The 21,332-nt window shown below is 46.2% G+C and overlaps 1 protein-coding gene across 1 annotated transcript in view; it reads right to left on the bottom strand.

Moving 5' to 3' along the window:
• Window positions 1-21,332, bottom strand: part of LOC310797401 (tenascin-R-like) — a gene marked incomplete at both ends in the record, with an annotated part of 57,872 nt that overhangs the window by 9,736 nt on the left and 26,804 nt on the right. Inside the window, 4 exons of the mRNA XM_083659770.1 lie at window positions 8,969-9,065; window positions 9,845-9,996; window positions 12,569-12,701; window positions 18,515-18,645. Of these exons, the coding sequence (XP_083515896.1) occupies window positions 8,969-9,065; window positions 9,845-9,996; window positions 12,569-12,701; window positions 18,515-18,645 (513 nt within the window). The remainder of the gene's footprint in view (window positions 1-8,968; window positions 9,066-9,844; window positions 9,997-12,568; window positions 12,702-18,514; window positions 18,646-21,332) is intronic.

Genomic DNA, 21,332 nt, shown 5'->3' with positions numbered 1-21,332 from the left:
CACAGCCATTTAAAAAGCCACAAATCCCCGTCCGGATCCTGCTCAGATAGCAGCATGCTGCCTGATGTAACAGTACATCAGGCCTTCAGGTCTAAGAAGCAGCCCAAACATTTCCAACTGTTCGTGTAGCTTGCTTAACTTTTGTGAATGAGCAGATTCCAGCATACTTTACAAGGTATGAAAAGAAAATGGCCAACACTTTACGCTCGCGTTCCTGCATGGGATGCAGTGAAATCTTTATGTAAAAATAAATTGTTATGTGCTATCTGCTTGGACCAGAGGGTAGTCGTACCATTATAACGGTCCAACGTCAGGCATCGTGCACTACAGTAACCGCTCACTGACATCAGGCATCGTGCACTACAGTAACCGCTCACTGACATCAGGCATCGTGATGTGCACTACAGTAACCGCTCATTGACATCAGGCATCGTGCACTACAGTAACCGCTCATTGACATCAGGCATCGTGATGTGCACTACAGTAACCGCTCATTGACATCAGGCATCGTGCACTACAGTAACCGCTCACTGACATCAGGCATCGTGCACTACAGTAACCGCTCACTGACATCAGGCATCGTGCACTACAGTAACCGCTCATTGACATCAGGCATCGTGCACTACAGTAACCGCTCATTGACATCAGGCATCGTGATGTGCACTACAGTAACCGCTCATTGACATCAGGCATCGTGCACTACAGTAACCGCTCATTGACATCAGGCATCGTGCACTACAGTAACCGCTCATTGACATCAGGCATCGTGCACTACAGTAACCGCTCATTGACATCAGGCATCGTGCACTACAGTAACCGCTCATTGACATCAGGCATCGTGCACTACAGTAACCGCTCACTGACATCAGGCATCGTGCACTACAGTAACCGCTCACTGACATCAGGCATCGTGCACTACAGTAACCGCTCACTGACATCAGGCATCGTGATGTGCACTACAGTAACCACTCATTGACATCAGGCATCGTGATGTGCACTACAGTAACCGCTCACTGACATCAGGCATCGTGCACTACAGTAACCGCTCATTGACATCAGACATCGTGATGTGCACTACAGTAACCGCTCATTGACATCAGGCATCGTGATGTGCACTACAGTAACCGCTCACTGACATCAGGCATCGTGCACTACAGTAACCGCTCTTCCACTCTTCCTTGTTGGAGAAAAATTGATAGCATTGCAAACATTTATTGATACCAATGAAAGCAATGCTGCTCACTTTTCCTGCTGTAAGAAAATGTGCGAGGAAATAAGCGGGGATTTGAGAGCATTGTGTGCTACGTTAGGCCTGTACATATTACATATTACGTTAGGCCTGTACATATTACATTATGCGTGTACATATTACATATTACGTTAGGCCTGTACATATTACATATTACGTTAGGCCTGTACATATTACATATTACATTATGCGTGTACATATTACATATTACGTTAGGCCTGTACATATTACATTATGCGTGTACATATTACATATTACGTTAGGCCTGTACATATTACATATTACATTATGCGTGTACATATTACATATTACGTTAGGCCTGTACATATTAGATATTACATTATGCGTGTACATATTACATATTACGTTAGGCCTGTACATATTACATATTACATTATGCGTGTACATATTACATATTACGTTAGGCCTGTACATATTACATATTACATTATGCGTGTACATATTACATATTACGTTAGGCCTGTACATATTACATATTACGTGAGGCCTGTACATATTCTGTAGGCTGCATTTACCGCTGTACTTCTACAAGACAGTTGCCAGCTAGATGCATGATCGGTGACATCTAAAATCACTTTGTGCTTTATGGATCATAGCTTGCCGCAGGATGCTCCATGCAAAAGAGAGAGAGAGAACGTAGTTGTAGTTCTTCCACATACTGTATGGCAGCTATCTTGTATGTTGATCCAGATTGTGCTCAGAGTTGGCAGAATATCAGACTTCTCACTGGTATAATGTGTTCATAATGCAAAATGCCATACAATATTCCCCTAGTGTTATTGTAATTTATCATTTATGTGGGCGATGTTTTGTTGTGTGTCAGTTCTGTGTCCGGCCACAGCTACGCCGCGTCAAGTGTGATCGGGCTGAAGCTTTCAGGGGGTGTAAAGAGCACCAGTGCGGGTGACCTGACAGAGCCGGATTTTTAATTAGGCTAATTAGTTAATTATGTGATGACATCATCAGTGATGATGTCAAAAGTGATGTCATAAGGGTGCGCGCGCACACACACACACACACACACACACACACACACACACACACACACACACAAGAAGGCATTGTGACAAGACTGATCAGTGATGATGTCATCAGTGATGAGTCATCAGTGATGTCATCAGTGTGAGGCTAAGTGATGGGAGTATAAGTGGGTAGAATCGGGAGGAACGAGACAGAGACGATGGCTTCTGCCCCTGGGCTGTGCGGGTGACCCGACGGAGCCGGATTTCTTAATTAGGCGATTGCCCTAATTATGATGTCATAGAGGAGGCGAGGCCGCGATACGCCGTGGTCATCAGTGATGTCATAAGAGCAAGCGAGCTACGGGCCGCAAAGTCTAGGCATTGAGCACGCAGCGCGCGAGATGCCTAGTTAAAAAAAGGTTCAAAAAGCACTTATCTCAAGGTCTTGATTTATTCAATGAAATATTCATGTAGTATTTTCTTTTAATCATTTCCACCAAAACAATAACATGAAAACTGGCCCATGAAGAAACAGCTCATCTGCACATTTTGAAATGAATATAATTATTGTTTCATAATGAGATTTGGGGGGAAATATTCAGCGGTCCATAAAACAGTGAGGCGGTTCTGTTGTTTTGTCTTTGAATCAGCGGTGCTAAAAACAATTACCAAGTCATTTCAAGGAGAGATGCGCTCTCAGAGCATCCAGTAATGAATCGGATAGACTTTGTGAAGTCGAGTGGCGAAAGATGAGATGAGCAAAAAAATTCCCTCGCACGGTGGTTCTCAATCTTCACAGACACTGGCAAATATGATAAGAAAGGCTACGCTGAGAGGACAAGATGCTGGAAACAGTTTCGCTATCCATAAAATAGACGTATCAATTGAAACCAAATGAAAGCTATGAGCACCTATTGATTTTACCCATTAAATCCACTCCAGTCATGGAGAAGGTGTGCAGACAAAGAGGCTAATACAGCCTTCAGAACACTGGGACACACATTGTACAAAATGGGTTGCAGGTTGCAGCTCAATATGAGCCTAGTCCATAAAACAGTGTAGAAATGTATTGGACATGGTGACAGGAGAGACCAACAGTGTAGAAATGTATTGGACATGGTGACAGGAGAGACCAACAGTGAGTGCGTTTACATGCACACCAATAAACTGATAACTGTGAGTAATCAGTTTATGGCAATAATCTGATTTCTGCGTTTACATGCACTTTAATAATCCGACAATAGGAAAAACCCGGGTTTACATGATTCAGTCAATTAGTCGGATTTCTCTCCAGAAGGCGGCGGTAATTCAACTTTTTACATGCAACTTGTACATGCGCAGATGTATAAACCCACAAGAAACCTGATACGCTGTATACATGCACTCAAAAGACAGGTTATTGGCCAAAAACCTAGGTATGTTTATCGGTTTATTCATAAAAAAAAAAAAACTCTCGTAACGGACGGACCGTCTTTTATTGTCACACGAACACCACAACACATGCATGCGGCCGGTGAAAAGTGTCCTCTGCATTTAACCCATCCAGGCATGTCCTTTCCTCTGGGGGGCAGGCCAGGAGCAGTGGTCGCTTTCTCGTACAGCGCCCGGGGACCAACTTCGGATGTTGTCGTCACTGGTCGGATGACGATGACGATCTGATCTTCTGCATGTTTTTAGTGGGGGGGTTATATACGGAGGAACCCCCTGGGGGGTACGGGGAGAACATGCAAACTCCACACAGAGAGAAAGGCCCTTACGACGAGATACCCCACCTGGGCAGTAGGCACTGAAGATATGGGGTGGAACACAACCACAGCGCTCACAGTGTCCCAGGCGAGAATCGAACTCAGGACCTTCTAACTGTGAGGCGACAGCTCTACCACTGAGCCACCGTACCCCCGATAACCCGATAACGGCCATAAACGGATAAAGCTTATCGGTTTATGCTGTTTACATGACCATTTGATTAATCAGGTAACTCCAGAAATCCGCTAATAAACTTTTTATTGTCTGCATGTAAACGCACTCAGTGTTAGCATTCTGTTTAGCAGTGTTCGCATTCTAGGGCAGAATTAGTAGTAGCCATTGATTTGAATGAGAAACGCTATGTGATGAGCCAAAGTGCCAATACATACTGTATAGAAACATTTCTGTTGTATTCTTTGAGTTCCTTGGTGAAGTTAAACAACATTTCAAGCTGATACTCAAAGTGATAACACTTTAGATTAGGGGACAGATATGACCTCATATGGCCCCCATACACTGAGCAAAGCTACGAGCCCAATTCATATGCAACTTCCTTACTGACTGCTATGGCTAACGAGGAAACGCCATAGTTCTAGTTAACGGGTTATACATTCAGGCGGTGTCTCGTCATAGACACGTGGTCAATGGGTCAGCATGGGGGAAATCCTCCCTATTCTCCCCATTCAGCATAGTTAGCATTTAGCGGCTAGCCCAGCCCAGGCAGACAGGATCGGGGATTCAACCCCCGCAGTAAATGCCCATCTGAACAGACACAGGACCTTCCGCAGCCCATTGAGATATATGTCCCCCCCCCCCACCCCACCGTTCTACACCAGAAGCGCTCTCAACATGATTTCCATAGCGTTCTAACTGAAAAAAGCACGTTGGGTGTGAACGCCGCCTAAGTGGGTGGGCGGTGGTTAGTCACGATTTTGCGGGCTGACTGTGACATCATCAGTGATGTCATAAATCAGGGATTGTGATGTCATCAGTGATGTCACTCGAGCAATTGTGATGTCATCAGTGATGTCACTCAAGCAATTGTGATGTCATCAGTGATGTCATAAATCGTACCTGGCTGAGGCTATATAAGTGGTGGAAGAAGAAGAAGCCGCTGCTCGCGTAGATATTTTCCCTCCAAAAACGATCATTTTGACCCTCAGGTACGATAATTCCTCATTTCCCGCCTGGCAACACTGATAATACCTTCTGTTTGAGACACAGCATATAAGTCAGTGTGGTACAGTGACACATCTGAAGGAATGGCTGTTCAAGCAGGACATGGTGACAGGCGGCTCTATGATGCCGTCTGTGCAGGAGACCTGGACACACTGAGGAGCCTGCTGCAGGAAGAGCACTTCAGAAGGCAGATCAATGAGAAGTGTTTTTATGGGTGGATGAGGTGGACCCCTCTGGTGCACGCAGCCTGGAGGGGTCATGCTGCCTGTGTGGACTACTTGATCACACAGGGAGCACAGGTAGACCTCGCGCATGACTTTATGCCTCTCTACTGTGCCGTGGTCTGCGGTCACCTTGACTGTGTCCGGATCCTCCTGGAAGCCGGTGCCGACCCTAACAGAGGCAGACACAGCTCGTACACCCCGATCTACTGTGCTGCCCGGGATGGAATGCTGGAGATACTGCAGGAACTCATCAGGTTCCGTGCTGCTGTTTCTGTTGACATAGACACTGATCACCGCTGGAGGTCTCCTCTCTACATCAGTGCTCTACACAACAACCTGGACTGCTTCCGCCTGCTGCTCCAGGCTGCTGGCGTTCTGACCCGTGATGTGGCTTCTCTCCTGCTGGAGGTGGTGCTGCATAACAGTTGCAACACAGCCTTCGTTCAGTTGCTGCTGGACCATGGCGCCGACCCGGTCCTGGTGACCTTAGAGCAGGCACAGCTGGAGGAGAGGGCAGATCCTGAGGCTCTCAGGGTCTTTCTGGAGGCCAAGAGATGTCCTCGCAGTCTGGCCCACGTGTGTCGGATCCAGATCCGCCAAGTGCTGGGCACACATCGCCTGAACCAAGTGCACTCCCTACCACTACCACAAGTGATGAAGGACTTTGTGCTCCACCAAAACTGACTTGACGCTTGAAGGGAGTCAGTTTATTTTTCTTAATTTGCTCATTTGCTAGATTTTGTTCTTCAGTGACTGTTTCAAACAAATCCAGGACCAGAGATTATATACCATCAGCAGCATACACCACCTGTAGCCAATCCTAACTAGCCTACTTGGAGAGCGTTAATTGGAGTGTGTCTGTGTGTGCTCAGTTCATCGTCTCCAGAGTCCTCACCCCAGAAATTCTGTTTATCTGAATATGACGTGAGGTCCAGCTTTGCACAGAAACAGCCGGGACAAATACTTTTTACTTTTATACTTTATTACATTTCAGAGCCTGTAATTTGTTACTTTTACTTGATTAAACAAGTTGAATCAGTACTTCTATTTTTACCAGAGTCTTTATTTAGACAAGTAACTGTACTTCTACTTAAGTAAAGAATGTGTGCACTTTTCCCATCTCTGGCAGTGACTATACCTGTTTAGCAGAGACCAACAGTGTAGAAATGTATTGGACATGGTGACAGGAGAGATAGCACAGTGTAGAAATGTATTGGACATGGTGACAGGAGAGACCAACAGTGTAGAAATGTATTGGACATGGTGACAGGAGAGACCAACAGTGTAGAAATGTATTGGACATGGTGACAGGAGAGACCAACAGTGTAGAAATGTATTGGACATGGTGACAGGAGAGACCAACAGTGTAGAAATGTATTGGACATGGTGACAGGAGAGACCAACAGTATAGAAATGTATTGGACATGGTGACAGGAGAGATAGCACAGTGTAGAAATGTATTGGACATGGTGACAGGAGAGACCAACAGTGTAGAAATGTATTGGACATGGTGACAGGAGAGACCAACAGTGTAGAAATGTATTGGACATGGTGACAGGAGAGACCAACAGTGTAGAAATGTATTGGACATGGTGACAGGAGAGACCAACAGTGTAGAAATGTATTGGACATGGTGACGACAGGAGAGACCAACGGTGTAGAAATGTATTGGACATGGTGACAGGAGAGACCAACAGTGTAGAAATGTATTGGACATGGTGACAGGAGAGATAGTACAGTGTAGAAATGTATTGGACATGGTGACAGGAGAGACCAACAGTGTAGAAATGTATTGGACATGGTGACAGGAGAGACCAACAGTGTAGAAATGTATTGGACATGGTGACAGGAGAGACCAACAGTGTAGAAATGTATTGGACATGGTGACAGGAGAGATAGTACAGTGTAGAAATGTATTGGACATGGTGACAGGAGAGACCATAAAACAGTGTAGAAATGTATTGGACATGGTGACAGGAGAGACAATAGAACAGTGTAGAAATGTATTGGACATGGTGACAGGAGAGATAGCACAGTGTAGAAATGTATTGGACATGGTGACAGGAGAGATAGCACAGTGTAGAAATGTATTGGACATGGTGACAGGAGAGACAATAGAACAGTGTAGAAATGTATTGGACATGGTGACAGGAGAGACAATAGAACAGTGTAGAAATGTATTGGACATGGTGACAGGAGAGACAATAGAACAGTGTAGAAATGTATTGGACATGGTGACAGGAGAGACAATAGAACAGTGTAGAAATGTATTGGACATGGTGACAGGAGAGACCAACAGTGTAGAAATGTATTGGACATGGTGACAGGAGAGATAAAACAGTGTAAGTGAACTCCCCCAAATCTCGCCATACACATACAAAGTCACGTATAGAAGTGGCTGTACTGCTTAAAAAAAAGAAAGGAAAAATAAAACGTCTTTTAATCTTGTCCTGCAAGTCAGGTTTTTCCACTACGGGAGCTGTTTAAGCACCTGTCACAATACATTCAGTTCAGCATGAATCCCCAGATGACGGGTAGATCAGTGCTCTAATGGTTAGTGTCCACTCTGATAATGTGCTTTGTCTTGGAGACACAGCAGACTTCAGAGACTGGACCTGATGCCTCTCTAGTCTCCACCCAGAGCTCGGCACTAAAACACGAGGTGGATTCAGAGACTGGACCTGATGCCTCTCTAGTCTCCACCCAGAGCTCGGCACTAAAACACGAGGTGGATTCAGAGACTGGACCTGATGCCTCTCTAGTCTCCACCCAGAGCTCAGCACTAAAACACGAGGTGGATTCAGAGACTGGACCTGATGCCTCTCTAGTCTCCACCCAGAGCTCGGCACTAAAACACGAGGTGGATTCAGAGACTGGACCTGATGCCTCTCTAGTCTCCACCCAGAGCTCGGCACTAAAACACGAGGTGGATTCAGAGACTGGACCTGATGCCTCTCTAGTCTCCACCCAGAGCTCAGCACTAAAACACGAGGTGGATTCAGAGACTGGACCTGATGCCTCTCTAGTCTCCACCCAGAGCTCGGCACTAAAACACGAGGTGGATTCAGAGACTGGACCTGATGCCTCTCTAGTCTCCACCCAGAGCTCAGCACTAAAACACGAGGTGGATTCAGAGACTGGACCTGATGCCTCTCTAGTCTCCACCCAGAGCTCGGCACTAAAACACGAGGTGGATTCAGAGACTGGACCTGATGCCTCTCTAGTCTCCACCCAGAGCTCGGCACTAAAACACGAGGTGGATTCAGAGACTGGACCTGATGCCTCTCTAGTCTCCACCCAGAGCTCGGCACTAAAACACGAGGTGGATTCAGAGACTGGACCTGATGCCTCTCTAGTCTCCACCCAGAGCTCAGCACTAAAACACGAGGTGGATTGGGGGTAACAGACTGGGATCCTGTCCAGACTGATGTACCGGTACACCTAAGCCGGCCCCCCGGTACAGAGACAGGAGATAAGCTCCTGGCCCACGCGCCTTTGGGTCAGACAAGAATAATTTCCTCGAGTTGATACGTTTGAGGCGATTGTACTTTTGCCCAGATCCGGTTCTGTGAGAGTGAGATTCTTACCGAGCCAGAACTCGTCCTCCAGGTTTCCAAAGCCGACCCGGTAGTCGCTCCACTTCTTGGAGAAGTCCGTCAGGCCGTTCTGCCGGCGCTGGAACACCTGGACACAAACATGCCATGTTGTGACTGCGATCAGTGAAATATGTCTCCATCAAAGCCACCTGATGCCATTTTACCAGCCACATTTCAGCAGCTTGTTCAGAGGTTTACATACAGCTGCAATCCAAATGATTGATGTGACCTTGATGTCATCTCCAGCCACTCTCAATCTGCTACGGTTATGATCAAGCTTCTGTTGTCCTCTCACTCATCACTCTCTCTCTCTCTCTCTCTGACTCTCCCATACTCTCTTCCCTTCTTTCTATGCCAGCCCCCCCTCGTCTTCAACATACAGTTCGACAAGTGACTGATCTCTTCAAAAGTGCTAGTTCCAGAGCCCTCATCGCGCACTCCGACCCTCCACTAGCTCAGGACGCCTTGCCCCTCCCCCCCCACGTGGTTTTAACAGCTCCCGATCACGACTTTTTCCCCATCTTGCACCAAAATGGTGGAACGAGCTCCCCCCTTCAATAAGAACGGCCGAATCACTACCCATTTTCAAAAAACAGTTAAAAACCCATCTTTTCAGTCTTCATGTTGCCCCCCTGTAAACCCTCTCTAGCTCCTACGCTCTATTGTCCTATGCTCTATTGTCTGTAAATATGTTTTAATTTAAATTGCTGTTTATACATTTGTTCGCTAAAACTGTTATGTATTTTTCTAATAGCTGTACTGTGTTATAACCTGGTTGTATGTCGCTTTGGATAAAGGCGTCTGCTAAATATCAATAAAGTAAAGTAAAAAGTAGTAAGAGAATATGTTATGTCCACTATGACTTACGATCCAGCCGCCCTCATCGGTGGCCATGTCGCAGAAGACCTGCACGCCCTGGTTGGGGTCTCTGTTGACGTAGATGGTGTAGACGCCGCTCACCGTCTCTCCGTTCAGCAGGTGCTGGGCACAGTTCTGAGGCGTCGCAAACAGACGACTCCCTATAGGGGGCAGCGCAGGAGTGAAGGGCCAGGCACAATTATGCTTTTTGCTTTTAACCTCTTCAGGGTTCATATGATTTTCATAGCAAACTGTTTCAGCTGTGATCAACTCAAATCCCACAGATTGTGGAGACTATGGCACTGGGGTCTACCTGTGGTGAAGGTAGTGGAGACTATGGCACTGGTGTCTACCTGTGGTGAAGGTAGTGGAGACTATGTCACTGGTGTCTACCTGTGGTGAAGGTAGTAGAGACTATGGCACTGCACTGGTGTCTACCTGTGGTGAAGGTAGTGGAGACTATGGCACTGGTGTCTACCTGTGGTGAAGGTAGTGGAGACTATGTCACTGGTGTCTACTTGTGGTGAAGGTAGTGGAGACTATGTCACTGGTGTCTACCTGTGGTGAAGGTAGTGGAGACTATGTCACTGGTGTCTACCTGTGGTGAAGGTAGTGGAGACTATGTCACTTGTGTCTACCTGTGGTGAAGGTAGTGGAGACTATGTCACTGGTGTCTACCTGTGGTGAAGGTAGTGGAGACTATGGCACTGGTGTCTACCTGTGGTGAAGGTAGTGGAGACTATGGCGCTGGTGTCTACCTGTGGTGAAGGTAGTGGAGACTATGTCACTGGTGTCTACCTGTGGTGAAGGTAGTGGAGACTATGGCACTGGTGTCTACCTGTGGTGAAGGTAGTGGAGACTATGGCGCTGGTGTCTACCTGTGGTGAAGGTAGTGGAGACTATGGCACTGGTGTCTACCTGTGGTGAAGGTAGTGGACACTATGTCACTGGTGTCTACCTGTGGTGAAGGTAGTGGAGACTATGGCGCTGGTGTCTACCTGTGGTGAAGGTAGTGGAGACTATGGCACTGGTGTCTACCTGTGGTGAAGGTAGTGGAGACTATGGCACTGGTGTCTACCTGTGGTGAAGGTAGTGGAGACTATGGCACTGGTGTCTACCTGTGGTGAAGGTAGTGGAGACTATGGCGCTGGTGTCTACCTGTGGTGAAGGTAGTGGACACTATGTCACTGGTGTCTACCTGTGGTGAAGGTAGTGGACACTATGTCACTGGTGTCTACCTGTGGTGAAGGTAGTGGAGACTATGGCACTGGTGTCTACCTGTGGTGAAGGTAGTAGAGACTATGGCACTGCACTGGTGTCTACCTGTGGTGAAGGTAGTGGAGACTATGGCACTGGTGTCTACCTGTGGTGAAGGTAGTGGAGACTATGTCACTGGTGTCTACCTGTGGTGAAGGTAGTGGAGACTATGTCACTGGTGTCTACCTGTGGTGAAGGTAGTGGAGACTATGTCACTGGTGTCTACCTGTGGTGAAGGTAGTGGAGACTATGTCACTGGTGTCTACCTGTGGTGAAGGTAGTGGAGACTATGGCACTGGTGTCTACCTGTGGTGAAGGTAGTGGAGACTATGGCGCTGGTGTCTACCTGTGGTGAAGGTAGTGGAGACTATGTCACTGGTGTCTACCTGTGGTGAAGGTAGTGGAGACTATGGCACTGGTGTCTACCTGTGGTGAAGGTAGTGGAGACTATGGCGCTGGTGTCTACCTGTGGTGAAGGTAGTGGAGACTATGGCACTGGTGTCTACCTGTGGTGAAGGTAGTGGACACTATGTCACTGGTGTCTACCTGTGGTGAAGGTAGTGGAGACTATGGCGCTGGTGTCTACCTGTGGTGAAGGTAGTGGAGACTATGGCACTGGTGTCTACCTGTGGTGAAGGTAGTGGAGACTATGGCACTGGTGTCTACCTGTGGTGAAGGTAGTGGAGACTATGGCACTGGTGTCTACCTGTGGTGAAGGTAGTGGAGACTATGGCGCTGGTGTCTACCTGTGGTGAAGGTAGTGGACACTATGTCACTGGTGTCTACCTGTGGTGAAGGTAGTGGACACTATGTCACTGGTGTCTACCTGTGGTGAAGGTAGTGGAGACTATGGCACTGGTGTCTACCTGTGGTGAAGGTAGTGGACACTATGGCACTGGTGTCTACCTGTGGTGAAGGTAGTGGAGACTATGGCACTGGTGTCTACCTGTGGTGAAGGTAGTGGAGACTATGGCGCTGGTGTCTACCCGTGGTGAAGGTAGTGGAGACTAGGGCACTGGTGTCTACCTGTGGTGAAGGTAGTGGAGACTATGGCACTGGTGTCTACCTGTGGTGAAGGTAGTGGAGACTATGGCACTGGTGTCTACCTGTGGTCAAGGTAGTGGAGACTAGGGCACTGGTGTCTACCTGTGGTGAAGGTAGTGGAGACTAGGGCACTGGTGTCTACCTGTGGTGAAGGTAGTGGAGACTAGGGCACTGGTGTCTACCTGTGGTGAAGGTAGTGGAGACTATGGCACTGGTGTCTACCTGTGGTGAAGGTAGTGGAGACTATGGCACTGGTGTCTACCTGTGGTGAAGGTAGTAGAGACTATGGCACTGCACTGGTGTCTACCTGTGGTGAAGGTAGTAGAGACTATGGCACTGCACTGGTGTCTACCTGTGGTGAAGGTAGTGGACACTATGGCACTGGTGTCTACCTGTGGTGAAGGTAGTAGAGACTATGGCACTGGTGTCTACCTGTGGTGAAGGTAGTGGACACTATGGCACTGGTGTCTAGTCCTCTAGCAGCCTGGAGCTTGACCGTGTACTCTGTGATCTCTGCCAGGCCCTCCAGACGAATCCAAGTGTCCTCTGCATCTAGGATCAGCTCCTAGTACACACACACACACGCACACGCACACACACACACGCACACACACACACACGCACACACACACACACGCACACACACACGCACGGACGCACAGTCGCGCACACACACCACAAGTTGACAGGAACACATATACACATGCACAGACAGACCCACACATACAAATCCACGTACACACATATACACAACACAGTTAAAAGATATTAGATGAAGGAAGGTGGTTTTCTAAAGGAGATCATTGAATACATGTATTCAGTCTAAATCTGAGGGTAAAACAGCACGTTACAAAACCCCCATGAGACACTAATGAAACGTGGGCTTGAGCTCGGCTTGAGTCTTAGAAGAAGAAGAGTCAGCTAAGGCAACAAAGAAACCTTCAAGCTGCTTTTCGCTCCAGAAAATGACCACAGTGCTTCACTTAGAGAATAACTTCCTTCAACCAGCAACACCAAGAATGGATGAAAGAAGGGATCCCCGTGCCATTTTACCCATTGATACCTGATGCAGCATTTGTGTGTATCCCTTTAAGACCGCAAACCGCATCACGCAGTTCGCGGTCTTAAAGGGATACACACACAAATGAGGGATATACATGCAAATGCTGCATCAGGTATCAATGGGTTATTATTATGGGTTAATATTGTATATATTACATGCTATATGTATACCTGCAGGCTGGGGAGGGGGGGAGGAGCAGGCTGGGGAGGGGGGGAGGAGCAGGCTGGGGAGGGGGGGAGGAGCAGGCTGGGGAGGGGGGGAGGAGCAGGCTGGGGGAGCAGGCTGGGGGGGGGGGGAGCAGGTTGGGGAGCAGGCTGGGGGAGCAGGCTGGGGGGGGGGGGGGGAGCAGGTTGGGGAGCAGGCTGGGGGAGCAGGCTGGGGAGGAGCAGGCTGGGGAGCAGGTGGGGGAGCGTGCACGGGAGGCAGGGCATTTAACTTGACTGAGAGAAGGAGATGAAAGGGCTCTTATCAGGCAGCCAGGCTGAGAAAGCTCTATAGCTTCCCATTGTTTTTTACACTAATCCTCTTTTAGAGACGATCTGAAGGAGTCTGCCCGTCCCTGTGTCTGTCTTTAGTTTAGAGACGATGTGAAGGAGTCTGTCTGCCTCTCTCTGTGTCTGTCTTTAGTTTAGAGACGATGTGAAGGAGTCTGCCTGTCTCTGTGTCTGTCTTTAGTTTAGAGACGATGTGAAGGAGTCTGCCTGTCTCTGTGTCTGTCTTTAGAGACGATCTGAAGGGGTCTGTCTGCCTGTCCCTGTGTCTGTCTTTAGAGACGATCTGAAGGAGTCTGCCCGTCCCTGTGTCTGTCTTTAGAGACAAACTGAAGGGGTCTGTCTGCCTGTCCCTGTCTTTAGAGACGAACTGAAGGAGTCTGTCTTTTTCTCACATGAGACATGAAGAGATTTCACACTCAACTGGCAACGCATTCAACTAATGAATGTGAGGTAACAGAGAAACTTGCACTTGCACATGTGTGTGTGTGTGTGTGTGTGTGTGTGTGCGCACACACGTGTGTGTGTGTGTGTGTGTGCACACGTGTATGTGTGTGTGCACACGTGTACGTGTGTGTGTGTGTATGTGCGTGCGCGTGTGTGTGCACACACGTACACGTGTTATCTATGGTCGGCTCGGATACACATAAAATATAATATATTAATATTTAGCCATATTGGAAAAATCACACATTTCCAGGCAATATGTCCGCGTGAATTATGCAGCGGAGCAGCTGGTAAACGATGTCTCTCTGTCTCTCTGGATCCCACTGCTTTTCAGGGTCAAGAGTTTTATTGCAAGTGAAATAGCCCTGCTTTAATGATGATACATGCATTTATACACTCAGTATCGATTGTGTGTGTGTGTGTGTGTGTGTGTGTGTGTGTGTGTGTGTATGAATGTTATGATTTGATCACTCCAGACACAGCCGTTACTTATAGTGACACATACATTTACACGCTATGAAGTAAACGATCAGATCAAGGATTCATCTCACAGATCAGTGGCTGTAAATGATAAAAGCCCATTACCTTCCTAAGAAGGTAACATCTCACAAGGGCCATTACAATCTCTGGCTGGCTCAAACACCCCACTAGTGCAGGGATGTCAAAGATATGGCCCGCGGGCCAGATCCGGCCCCCCAGACGGTTTCATACGGCCGTCGAGATGTTTTGGGTGTTGGGAGATAAAAGGCCTCCATAGAGACTTGTAGGCTACAGGCAGTGTTGGGGGTAACTCGTTACAAAAGTAACATATTACATGTAATATATCACTTTTAGCATTAACTCAGTAATATAACTTATTACCAATATGATTTCAGTAATATTATACCAGTTACTCAAGTAACTAGTCACTTAAGGCAAGTTACAAATTGAGTTACTTTAAAAAAAAATCAAAGCACATATTTAAATAAAGATACAATAATTTCCTAATCAAATCGTGTGTCTGTGTGTGAATTTTGGATGGTTTACACTGACTTCAAGATGGTTTAAATTGTTTTGTGGGATGGTTCCGGGGCGGTGATCTGCTGCTGCTGTTAGTAATGCAAAAGTAGTGTAATAAGTAACGAGTTACTCTACACAGACAGTAATATTGTAAAGTAACTTATTACTTTCAAATGAAAGGAACTAGTAATATGTAGTATATTACACTTTGAAAGTAACTTGCCAAACATTGGCTACAGGTGATGAGGATTCCTCTGTTCTGCAGGCACAGAGTTGACACAGAGCGAGGGCTCTTAAAGAAGCACAAAAAACTATGAACTGTGGGGAAACTCCTGCAACTATTAGTGTGACGTACCTGGTAGTAAAACAGTGATGGAGAGTCTTGTAATGGTCATGTTAAGCTTTTTATGTCTGTTTATCTAATCAAATGTCAACTTAGCTTAGGTCAAGTGTGTGTGTGTGTGTGTGTGTGTGTGTGTGTGTGTGTATGTGTGTCAGCTTGTGCAGACGTCTCTCCCGATACGTCGTTTGAGCCTCAGTCTGGTCCGACACTTTTTCTAAGACACCTGTCGCCACTCGTCTAACCATAAAACAGCCTTAAACCTGTGATCACAGGACAGCTAACCACGGTATCTCACCAGCTATTCTGGACACATAATCAATTAATTACTCAGATATTCAAACACAAAATATGTAATAATTAGCTCAGTGGCCTTGTGGTTTGAGTGTCCGCCCTGAGACTGGGAGGTGGTGAGTTGCTTGGCACTCAGTATCAAAGGGTTGGAATTGGGGGGTTAGATCACCAAATGATTCCCGAGCCTGCTGCTCGTGTGTGTGTGCTGCTCTACTCTGAGGACGCCGGCATCCATGGCCGATATTACTGTCTTTCAGAGGCTGTAGCGGGCTCCTTTTTAGAGGCAGAGTGAAGATCTTGGTATTATATGAAACTAGAAGACCTACAGTAAGGCATTCATTGGTACCAATCTTGTCATGCTAGCTTGTCGGGAAGGGATCTAAATAATGCTCCAAAGTTAGGCTACATTTTGGCGACGGAAAAATCTTGAAATTTGGGTCACGACTTAATGACTAAGGAAACATGTGGGTGGTGACTCGTGAGGCTAGACCAGCTGAGAACCACTGATCTGGAATGAGCATCAACTCAAGAAACAAAACCCAGAGAATGTGGATAGTTTCAAGTTACTGTAAGTTGCATTCTTTGTGCATGGCTGACACCCGCTGGTCACCCACACACCAGTATCAGTGTCACACATACACTGTGAGAGAGAGAGAGAGGGAGGGAGAGAGAGGGAGGGTGGGAGGGAGAGAGAGAGAGAGAGGGAGAGAGAGGGAGAGAGAGAGAGAGGGAGGGAGGGAGGGAGGGAGAGGGGGGGTGGGAGGTAGGGCAAGTTGTAGAGATAGAAGAATAAAACCTTTTCTTGTGGTAGATGATTGCCTGATACCTGTGAGTGTGTGTGTGTGTGTGTGTGGGTGGGTGTGTGAGAGAGAGTGTGTGGTTTATGTGTAAACAGTTTATTTATAAGGTCAGACTTAACATCAGAAATGCATTGCCTCAACAACTGATTAGTGTGGGTTGAAGGAGACAATCTGTTTGTGTGTGTGTGTGTGTGTGTGTGTGTGTGTGTGTGTGTGTGTGTGTGCGTGTGAGAGAAAGAGAGAGGGGGAGAGAGACACAGAGAGAGATAGAGAGAGTAGTAGCCTGTGTGTGTTTGCATGTGTGTGACCTAATTGCCAGTGAGAGACAAATGTGTTTTGCAGAGCAGCCAATTGGTTAACAGGCGTGTTGCGTTCAGCACATCACTCGCTAATGTGTTTTATTAGCACTACTCAGCCACATCAGAACGTATCATCAAAATAAATTATGTCTCTACTAGGATACATTAACGTCACATTGCTCTTGGACAGGCAAATTCAATGTGTAGTGCGTGCCTCGTGTGTGTGTGTGTGTGTGCGCGCCCGTCCGTATACTTACAATACAACAAGGGACTATTTGATTGAAGGGTGTGATTGGTACTTTGTCTCTTTAGAAGTGCTTGTGTCATAAAGTTATGATTCTGCATCCATTCTCTTTCCCTGCATTTGCTTCCCCCTCAGCTACAGTAAACATGTAGCTTCCCCCTCAGCTACAGTAAACAACGCTAAATAAATTGGGGACATTTTCCACTTTGCAGAAATCCAGGAAGGAGTTTCAAGATATTCAACAACAGTATCTACAGAATGAGATTTCTATTTGCAGAGATAGGGACCATCAAAAAGCACATTGTCCAGCCGTTACATTATCTCCCTGCTGCGTGTCTGCAAGTGCCTGCAGCTTTTGATATATGATATTATCCTGCAGCATTTCCACAATAGGGTAAATAGAGTTAGATAGGCAAACACTTTTTGGCACATGCCATGCATAAACTATAAAGTTGTTCATATGAAAAGACTAGTTGTATTATTTGTCAATACCTGACAGTTTCCACTGCTGCTTCCTGCAATCTTCGTCAGAGACGTCACGTGATGTTGCTGTGACGTCACGTGATGTTGCTGTGACGTGTCCTCTGGTTGGTTCATGTAGGCATGGTCATCCCACCTGGATAGCTGTGATGACCATGCCCCCTGTTGGTCGGTACTTTATGGAGGAGTGAGGACTGCATCCCAGGTATGAGACAACATGGAGGACTGTGTCCCAGGTATGAGACAACATGGAGGACTGTGTCCCAGGTATGAGACAACATGGAGGACTGTGTCCCAGGTATGAGACAACATGGATGGCCTACATGAACCAACCAGAGGACACGTCACAGTAACATCACGTGACGTCACAGCAACATCACGTGATGTCTCTGATGAAGATTGCAGGAAGCAGCAGTGGAAACTGTCAGGTATTGACAAATAATACAACTAGTCTTTGCATATGAACAACTTTATAGTTAACATTAGTTCGACGAAATGAACTTGTTTGGACTACCATGCATAAAGTTAGATTGTATTTGAGTGATGTGTGCGTGCATGTTTGTTTGTGTGTGTTTGTGTGTGTGTGTACGCGTTTGTGTTTCTGTGTGTGTGTGTGTGTTTGTGTGTGTGTGTGTGTGTTCGTATACGTGTTTGTGTGTGTGCATGCATGCGTGTTTGTGTGTGTGTGTGCGCATGCGTGTTTGTGTGTGTGTGTACGTACACGTGTTTGTGTGTGTTTGTGTGTGTGTGTGTGTTTGTGTGTGTGTACGTACACGTGTTTGTGTGTGTGTGTGTGTGTGTGTGTGTGTGTGCGTGTGTACGCGTGTTTGTGTGTGTGTGTGCGCATGCGCGTTTGTGTGTGTGTACGTACACGTGTTTGTGTGTGTGTGTGTGTGTGTGTGTGTGCGTGTGTGTGCGTACCTTGCGGCTGCCATCAGTGGACTTGTAGGTGAGCATGTAGTTGTCGATGTCTGCGATTGGCGGCTGCCAGGAGATGAGCGCGCTGCGGTGGTTCACCTCACTGGCCGTCAGGTTGAGCGGTGCGTCCATGGCTACCGGACAGAGAGGAGGAGATTCATTGACATGATTATACTGTAAGTCAGTGGTTTGCTAACTGAGGGGGAGCATGGGGGAAGTGCAGAGATGCAAGATGCGAAGTGACGTTCCACAAAGTGGAACGTCACTTCCTGCTTCAGCACTGTACCAGAGATTTTCTTCCGCAATTTATTTTCCCATAGACATTTCGTAAAATGCTTATAAAAAGAGTTTTACTTGGTCAAACCAAACGGGTCAGCTATATTTAGAATCGGGAGAGACCATAGACCATTTCACTCAGACCAAAACTTAAAAAAACTAAAAATAATTCTATAAACCCCAATTGTTTTACATTTTGGTTCGAGTGAAATGTTATGTGACCTCCTGTTTCTATATCTGTACCGTTTGGTTTGAACAAGTAAAACTATTTTTATAAGCATTTTACGAAATGTCTATGGGAAAATAAATGGCGGATGAAAATCTCTGGTACAGTGCTGAAGCAGGAAGTGACGTTCACTTTGGCTCTCTATGAATCAGGGTGGGGGGGGGGGGGGTAGATCGGGGACTCGAGTTGCCTACCGTACATTCAAATGATTTCCAAACGGTTAATCATCGAGTAGTAGAGTAATCGTATTTGGACAAAATGGCAGATCAATCCCAATTAAATCGTTAGGTTACCGCTGAGGTAATTATGCACTAATTGTTCTCTTATTGTGTTGTTATTTTGCAACCAGGCCTCAGAATTGCTCAAAATGGATCACTTTCAGCTTGGCAAACAGTACGGAGTCACATTCAAACAGTATGGAAGTGTATGGAAGTGCTGAGTCACATTCAAACAGTATGGAAGTGCTGAGTCACATTCAAACAGTATGGAAGTGCTGAGTCACATTCAGTCACATTCAAACAGTATGGAAGTGCTGAGTCACATTCAAACAGTAAGAAGTGCTGAGTCACATTCAAACAGTAAGAAGTGCTGAGTCACATTCAAACAGTAAGAAGTGCTGAGTCACATTCAAACAGTACGGAAGTGCTGAGTCACATTCAAACAGTAAGAAGTGCTGAGTCACATTCAAACAGTAAGAAGTGCTGAGTCACATTCAAACAGTATAGAGGTGCTGAGTCACATTCAAACAGTATGGAAGTGCTGAGTCACATTCAAACAGTATAGAGGTGCTGAGTCACATTCAAACAGTATGGAAGTGCTGAGTCACATTCAGTCACATTCAAACAGTACGGAAGTGCTGAGTCACATTCAAACAGTAAGAAGTGCTGAGTCACATTCAAACAGTATGGAAGTGCTGAGTCACATTCAAACAGTAAGAAGTGCTGAGTCACATTCAAACAGTACGGAAGTGCTGAGTCACATTCAAACAGTAAGAAGTGCTGAGTCACATTCAAACAGTAAGAAGTGCTGAGTCACATTCAAACAGTATAGAGGTGCTGAGTCACATTCAAACAGTATGGAAGTGCTGAGTCACATTCAAACAGTATGGAAGTGCTGAGTCACATTCAAACAGTAAGAAGTGCTGAGTCACATTCCATTCAATGTTGTGGGAATTGTTCTTTTTGGGTAGTTCATTCATTTACCAGTTAAGATCTTTTGCCCTTTGTATTCACAAGCGATCCACATGCATCTTATATCATATCTGATCTTATATCAGATTTTTGTGTGTGTGCATGAGTTGGGAATTTAACACAAGTGTATAACACCCATGCCATCATCACCCCCAACATTCATCTTCCTACAATGTCAAATTACTGCCTGTTTCAGTCATGTAAGGTTCTGGTTCACTCGTTTCATAGAATATAATTTGAAAAAAATACGGTGCATTTATTTTTGTAATGATAAGTACAAATTTCATATGAGAACACCCTTATTCTGAATATTTGTGGTATCCACACACGCACGCACACACACACAGGATCAGAAATGCCCCCCCCCCCCATGTTTTAACACATATTACATCACACCCCCCAAGTACATTTCCAGTCCCCAATAGCTTTTAAACAAGGCTTTCTTTGCCCTTCCGTGATTCTTAACTCATTCATGGCCAGTTTAGGGCCCAATCCCAATTCCTATCTTAACCCTCAATCTTAACCCTCAGTCTCAAAAATGCGCACTCCCGCGAAGTGCTAGTGCTGTCCCGATTCTCACTTTGTTAAGTTAAGAGTCGAGTTTGAGGGCTCTACGGCCCTCAGTTTTGAGATTTTCCACGACCACACTTGGCGGTGAGTGCGATCCCAGAATCCCTTGCGTGTCATCAGCTAGATCCATTCAGATGGAAGATGGCGGCGAAGGAGGAAAAAAGTAGCCCTACAAAGTTAAGTATTTCCTTGTTAACTCATTGAGTGCCAGCCACTTTTGGAGAACGGACGCTCCCAGTGCCAGAGTTTCAGAGCGTTTTCAGTGATTTCTCGAGGCCCACAGAATATTGTGTGATATTACTATGTAAACACTGAACACGCACAAAGAACGATGAGACTCTATTCTATCATCTGCAAAAAAAAGTTTATTGATCCCATTTTCCGTTCTTTAGTTATGAGCCGGAGAAGATAGCTTGATTCATCCAAAAACAGCAATTTTTTTCTAGAAGCTGAGATAATTGGCCTTTTGTGAAATTAATCATTTCAAGCACATCACTGACTCTGAAGCTAATCTTTTCTAATGTAGTCACACCTCAAAAATAATTTCCTTCAATAAAAC

The sequence above is a fragment of the Poromitra crassiceps genome (genome assembly GCF_964638095.1).
Source record: "Poromitra crassiceps genome assembly, chromosome: 23".
Taxonomy (NCBI): domain Eukaryota; kingdom Metazoa; phylum Chordata; class Actinopteri; order Beryciformes; family Melamphaidae; genus Poromitra; species Poromitra crassiceps.
The sequence above is the reverse complement of the archived record's forward strand: the minus strand, read 5'-3'. Positions and strand labels throughout refer to the sequence as shown.